The 6659-nt window shown below is 38.6% G+C and overlaps 1 protein-coding gene across 4 annotated transcripts in view; it reads left to right on the top strand.

Moving 5' to 3' along the window:
• LOC107568339 (tensin-3) overlaps window positions 1-6659 on the top strand; it is a 36451-nt gene that overhangs the window by 19865 nt on the left and 9927 nt on the right. For all 4 annotated transcript variants that reach the window (XM_016254300.1, XM_016254298.1, XM_016254299.1 and 1 more), the window contains 5 exons: window positions 1889-2006; window positions 2317-2391; window positions 2922-3015; window positions 4294-4607; window positions 4685-4813. In XM_016254300.1, the coding sequence (XP_016109786.1) occupies window positions 1889-2006; window positions 2317-2391; window positions 2922-3015; window positions 4294-4607; window positions 4685-4813 (730 nt within the window). The remainder of the gene's footprint in view (window positions 1-1888; window positions 2007-2316; window positions 2392-2921; window positions 3016-4293; window positions 4608-4684; window positions 4814-6659) is intronic.

Genomic DNA, 6659 nt, shown 5'->3' with positions numbered 1-6659 from the left:
ACCGCACACACAGGTGACACACACACACACACACACACACACACGCACACACACACACGCACACTGACCGCTGCTATAATAAAATTATTTTATTATAATATTATTATATTAATTTATTATATTAATTTAAACAATTATTATCAAACAATTATATTCATTTAGTAACATATAAATATATTCTAGTGTAGGCTATATCTTTAGAGTTTTATAATTCATTATCTTCTTGTCGATCCACCGGTTCACATTTACAACTGCATGATTTCTGTGTAAAAATAAGGGTCGTTTTGGTCTAAACAAAGAGCAGAAGGGCTTATTGAAAAATGCAAATTCATTCTCTGCCAGCAGGGGGCGCTTTTTGCCAGGAATATAGCCGTTTCCCCGGTAACTGCAGTAAACAAAGCAGCGCAGCACCTGACTTTGAAACTTGCAGCACTCATATTTAATCAATTATACCATAACCTTTCGAAGTGTAAGCTATATCTCATATAGCTATATTTCTCCTCCCATTTCTACCAGTGATCCGTGTTTCCTTCCCGCGGTACTAACTATATCAGTAGCATCACTGGGCTGTAGGTTGCCAAGTTGAGGGGACAGATGGGTTGAAGTGTGTGTGTCGATTGTGTGAGAAGGATGCGTTTCATACAAGATCTGGCAACTGGACAACCTTGGGATATGTTGATGTGATTATTCATATAATGAGGTTTGGGCCAAAGAGTATAGAAGCCCAGTACAGAAGTCAGTATAGGTTCTTTGTTTGGGTCATACAAATTACGGGAGTTTTACCGGAGGCGAATGTATGAAACATATAAAATACACCCGGTGGGATTTTTTTTTATAGATAGATTGAAAATACGTGAGAAATACGGGAAAATATTTAAACGGGATGATAGCGGGATAGAACAACGGGAGGGTTGACAGGTATGACATACACTCTCACACCGCTGACGATTGTTAGTCTCTAATGTTTTCCTAGTTGCCATGTTTTCTGTGTTTCCTTGCCTTGCTTTGCCCTTGTGTTTTTGATCTTGGCCTGTTTATCTGTTTGATGATTGTTTGCTGCCTGCCCTGACCTTCGCCTGTTTTTGGATTACCTTGTTTGCTTCTGTCTGCTGGTACTAGACCCTGCCTGTTAAGCTAACTGAATAGCCCTGCACTAGTGGATTGTCAAAGTATGTCACCAAATGCTTCTCATTCACTGCACACACACACTCAGCTTTACATTCATCAAAGAATCCTGAAAAAATGTATCACGGTTTCTACAAAAATAATAAGCAGCACAACTGTGTTCAACATTGATAATAATCAGAAATGTTTCTTGAGCAGCAGATCAGCATATTATACTGATTTCTGAAGATCATGTGACACTGAAGACTGGAGGAATGATGCTGAAAATACAGCTGCGCATCACAGAAATACATTACAGCTTAACACATATAAAAATAGAAAAGTTATTTTAAATTGTAATAATATTTCACAATATCACTGTTTTACTGTAGTTTTCTTACATTCTTCTAGTTTAAATATTGCATTTTTCATTAGTTTAACATGTTAGTTTAATACAAACATTTATTTGCAAATTATATTATTAGCAAAACAGTTTGAGTGAAAAGTTGGATTCCCTTAGTGTTTTTTTTTTTTTTTTTGCTTTAATGGCAAAAATGGCAAGGGTCTCATACAAAGAGTCACATGATCAGTGTCACAGATTTGCTGATTCAGTTTGGAAATAGTGCATAATATTTACTTTCCATTTTATCTCACAGTGTTTATTTGTTGTAAGTGCAGTGCACACAGTCACAATCAATAATAGCATTGTTATTACTGTATTGGGTGTGTTTCTAGGTTTGTCCAGTGACTGTGTGTGTGTGTGTGTGTGTGTGTGTGTGTGCAGCATGCAGCGGTGTTCAGAGCAGATAGTGTGCAATACTCATCTCACAGTTCACTGGACACTGGCAGTGATATGATGCCCTCAACACCAGCCTTCCCCATCACACCACCCACTCCATACGGTAACACACACACATCACACACACTCACACACACACACACACACACACACACACACACACACACATTAGGACACTAACTGAGTCCTTCCTTTATAGAGCAGTTCATTAATTGGTAGTATTTCAGTTCAGTTCAGCACTTCAGCCATGAATCAAGAGTATCATCAGTATTCAGGTTTAAATGATGTAAAGATCGTCATGTCTGCACACATCCACGCTTCACCTGCTGTATCTGTCAGAGATTGATCTCTCTCTCTCTCTCTGTGTGTGTGTGTGTGTGTGTGTGTGTGTGTGTCTTGATCTCTGTCTCCAGTGAAGAGCATGATGGGCTACTCAGCGTTCAGACAGACGCCGTCTCCTTCATTTGGATCCTGCAGAGCTGAACACGGTAAATCACACAATTCACTAAAATAAGATATTTAAGATATTTATCAAAAGATATTTATAGCTACTTATGATGACTATCTAGTGAGTGAATTTGATCAGTTTGATTTGTGTTAAATTCTGAATGCTTTATTAGCATGACAGAAATAAATATGTTAGTTCTTCTTCACTAGTTTGCTGGATTTTCTGGTTCATTTACTCATTTTACACCAGTAAGTGAAATATAAACTGTGTCCACTCGTTTGTGTGTGGCATCACCACATGTGTGCTCATGGTCCACGCTTTAGATGAATTAAAGTGTGTGAAGTGTGTCACCGAATGCAACTTAAATGAAGCATCCCAAAACACACCCCGTCTGTCCCATTAGCTCCGCCCCCAAACTCACCTGATTGGCTGAGCTGATCGTGATGGAGTGACAGACACAGCATCTCACTGCATGTTTAGCTGTGATTTCAGTGACACACACCTCACATTCAGTGTTGTCCTGTGAATGTGAGCAGATGTGAGTGCATCGTGTTCATGTTGTTCTTTCAGATATGAGAGAGAATGCAGGATTCATGGGAGCTTCAAATGAAGGTTTCCAGCATCACAGACCGTACATCACTGGAGTCACGGCCTTCTCTGATCGGTACAGCTGCACTCATTCATTCATGACACAGTGCCAGGTTTAACAGAAAGAAAGAACTGCGGAAGACAGATTTCTATAGCTGAAATCCTGACCTGTCTTCTCTGGTCCAGACTGGTTTTACTCGGGGTCACTGGATGTTCTGGTCTCAGTCCAGACTGGGTGTATTTGATGCCATGCTTTGATAAATACATTGGAATATTACATACCTTTAAAATTAAATGTTAAAATGTTGCATCTGCAAGGTATAATTTTAGTGAAATAAACCTTTTATCACTAGAGATAAAACTAAAATGGTTCTACTAGCCTCCTTCAAATCAAGGTAGGTAAATACGACTGAAAATTGTGTCCCTTTAGACTTTCTCTAGTCCAGTGACAGTAAAGTCACATTTATTTCTACAGCACTTTATACAATACAGATGCTTTCAAAGCAGCTTCACATTCATAAGCAATGAAATGACAGTGTTCATGATGTAAAATTCATCAGTTATGAAACAAATTCAGTTTTAGCTGTAAAGCAGCTCTACTGGAGACAGTTGATAAAATGAAGAATCAGAAAGCTCTTCAACATACGTACTTCAAACATACTTCAAGTTTACGAGTTTAAAATTAACTCCTCATTTAAAAAAAAAAAGATTTATTAATGTCTACCCTTCTGAAACACCTGGATTTGAAATCGGGAGAATCGTGACGTCATGATTAGTTCATCTTGGCAGCTGTTGTAGTAAAAATGCAGTAAATGTTTTCAAGAGAGTTCCCTGTGTAATGCTTATTTCATATTCAGTGATGTTAGACAGCAGAGCCTTCAAATCAGAGGAGAAATTCGGGGTAGAAAATCACTGCCTATATTGAAATTATGACATTAAGTCATTAAGTATTTTGTTTGTGTTTTTGATAAGTTTCACGTACAGACAAAAAGGTTCCCCGTTCACATGGATCCGCAAAAATATATCGTTTTCAAAAACTTGCGCTTTGAAACCGGTTTTCAAAAGTGTGTGTTGTCAGGCCCCTAATTCACCATTGTCGTGTAAATGAACGGCCAAAATGCATGAAAAGTTTTCCATTTTTTGTTGAAAATGATGATGTGTAAACGGCCCTGAAGATTATGAGTGCACCTCAGGAAACATATTAAAATAATTTAAAAATGCATTTCATGAACCCTGTAAGATCAGATTGTAGCTCTGAATGATTTTAATTCTGTCAAAATCTGATGTGAAAACTAATGTGAGATTCGTTGAGTTGTTGATGATGACAGTAGAGTGTTGTTTGTTGTTGCTGCAGGTCTGCAGACTGCGTGAGCTTCGCCCCGTCCTCCTCCGGCCCGTCTCTGCCCGCTCCGAACGCCCACAGCTCTCCTCTCAGTGGCCCGAGAGCCCGAGTCCTGCAGCAGCCTTTTGAGGAGAAGCTGGAGGCACTGGAGTCTGACGGCGAGCTGTCGCAGGGTTCGGAGTCTCCCAGCGGTTTCTCCAGTCCTCACAGCGTCTCCTTGCTCAGCATCCCCTTCCCCAGCGTCCTGCCCTCAGACCGGCTGACCGTCAGCTTCGTCCAGGACACCTCCAAATACTGGTACAAGCCCGACATCGCTCGGGAACAAGGTACGGATCCCATCGTGACGGCTGATGGACGGCTGCGGTGTTTGACGCTCATCTGACCTCTCTCTGTTCTCACGCAGCTATCACGGTTCTGAAGGACAGAGAGCCCGGCTCCTTCATCGTGAGGGACAGTCACTCGTTCAGAGGAGCGTATGGACTGGCCATGAAGGTGTCCACACCGCCGCTGTCAGCTCTGCAGAGCCGGAGAGGTGAGAGACCATCAGCAGACCAGTGGTTCCTTCACATCTGTGTTCACATGATCAGCGCTGACACAGACAACATATCAAACCATCATCATGTGTGATAGTTTCAGAAGACACTACAGTTACTGCATGAAGAGACATAAATGTGACCCTGGAGCACAAAACCAGTCAGAAGGGTCAATTTTTGGAAATTGAGATTTATACATCATCTGAAAGCTGAATAGATAATCTCTCCATTGATGTATGGTTTGTTAGGATCAGACAATATTTGGCTGAGAAGCAACTATTTGAAAATCTGGAATCTGAGGGTGCAAAAAAATTTAAATATTGAGAAAATAATCTTTAAAGTTGTTCAAATGAAGTTCTTAGCAATGCATATTACTAACCAAACATTAAGTTTTGATATATTTACGGTAGGACATTTACAAAATATCTTCATGGAACATGATCTTTACTTAATATCCTAATGATTTTTGGCATAAAAGAGAAATGTATAATTGTGACCCATACAATGTATTGTTGGCTATTGCTACAAATATCCTCCAGCGACTTAACACTGCTTTTGTGCTGCAGGGACACATATAATAGATAAACACTTCATACACTCACACACACACATACACACACACAAACCAGCCTTCCATTGTGAAAAAGAAACACATTTTAGCATACTTAAAAAACTTACTTACATACTTATTAGGGAAACAATACACTTTTAGATATACAGTCAAACCAAAATTTATTCAGACACTTTCAGCGTTTCTCACATTATCACAGTTTATTCACTATAGTTTAGAAAATTGTAATAAAATATGACAAGAACTCAGAGTTAAACTGTGTTAGAGAACAAATTCATTTTGATAATGTCAGATAGCTTTCATAGAAAGGTATTTAATGGATTACAATCAACCAAACATTATTCAGCTGTTAAATTTAAGTACACAATTAGATAATAGCAATTTAGCTCAGCCAATTACCAAGCAATGCTTAATTTTGTTCAGTCTGTGGAGTAAAAAGGTCGCATTAGCAATTAAAGAAAAAACTCTTCAGCAAAACATGGTCAGGTCAAAGTGTCTGGATAATTTCTGGTCCCAAATTTTTTATCAGTTTTGCTGGTAGTCCACTGCATGAAGGATTTTTGGGTATAACATGCCACAGTTTATCAATTTATCAATATATATATTAGTTTATATCAAATTACATTTACATATTACAGTTACTTGAACTTTGTTGACCCACTTAAGCGGGACTTCTGTACATCTTTATATGTATTTTCAGAATTACGTTTATTGTCTATGAAATATGGCTAATGTACTGACAATCATTTATTGTAAACTAAAATATACTTTAATGACATTTCTATTCAAACTTGTGTCATTTTTTTACAAATTTTAATAATAATGAATTTGCAGTTTAGTTCATCTAAAATGTATTAACTTTAAATGTAATACCAAGTCAAGTCACCTTTATTTATATAGCACTTTTAACAATACAGATTGTGTCAAAGCAACTTTACAGCATTAATTAGGAAAATAGTGTGTCAATAATGCAGAAGGACAATAATAAACACTCAGTTTTCAGTTAAAGGCAGTTCATCATTGAATTCAGTGATGTCATCATCCAGTTCAGTTCAGTTTAAATAGTGTCTGTGCAATCAAGTCAACGATATCGCTGGAAATGAAGTGTCCCCAACTAAGCAAGCCAGAGGAACCAGAACTCCATCAGTGACAGAATGGAGAAAAAACCTTGGGAGAAACCAGGCTCAGTCGGGGGCTAGTTCTCCTCTGACCAGACGAAACCAGCAGTTCAGTTCCAGGCTGCAGCAAAGTCAGATTGTGCAGAGGACTCATCT

This window comes from Sinocyclocheilus grahami, unplaced genomic scaffold, assembly GCF_001515645.1.
Source record: "Sinocyclocheilus grahami isolate Dianchi unplaced genomic scaffold, SAMN03320097.WGS_v1.1 scaffold1235.1, whole genome shotgun sequence".
Lineage (NCBI taxonomy): Eukaryota > Metazoa > Chordata > Actinopteri > Cypriniformes > Cyprinidae > Sinocyclocheilus > Sinocyclocheilus grahami.
Note: the sequence above shows the minus strand (reverse complement) of the source record. Positions and strands in the feature narration are given on the sequence as shown.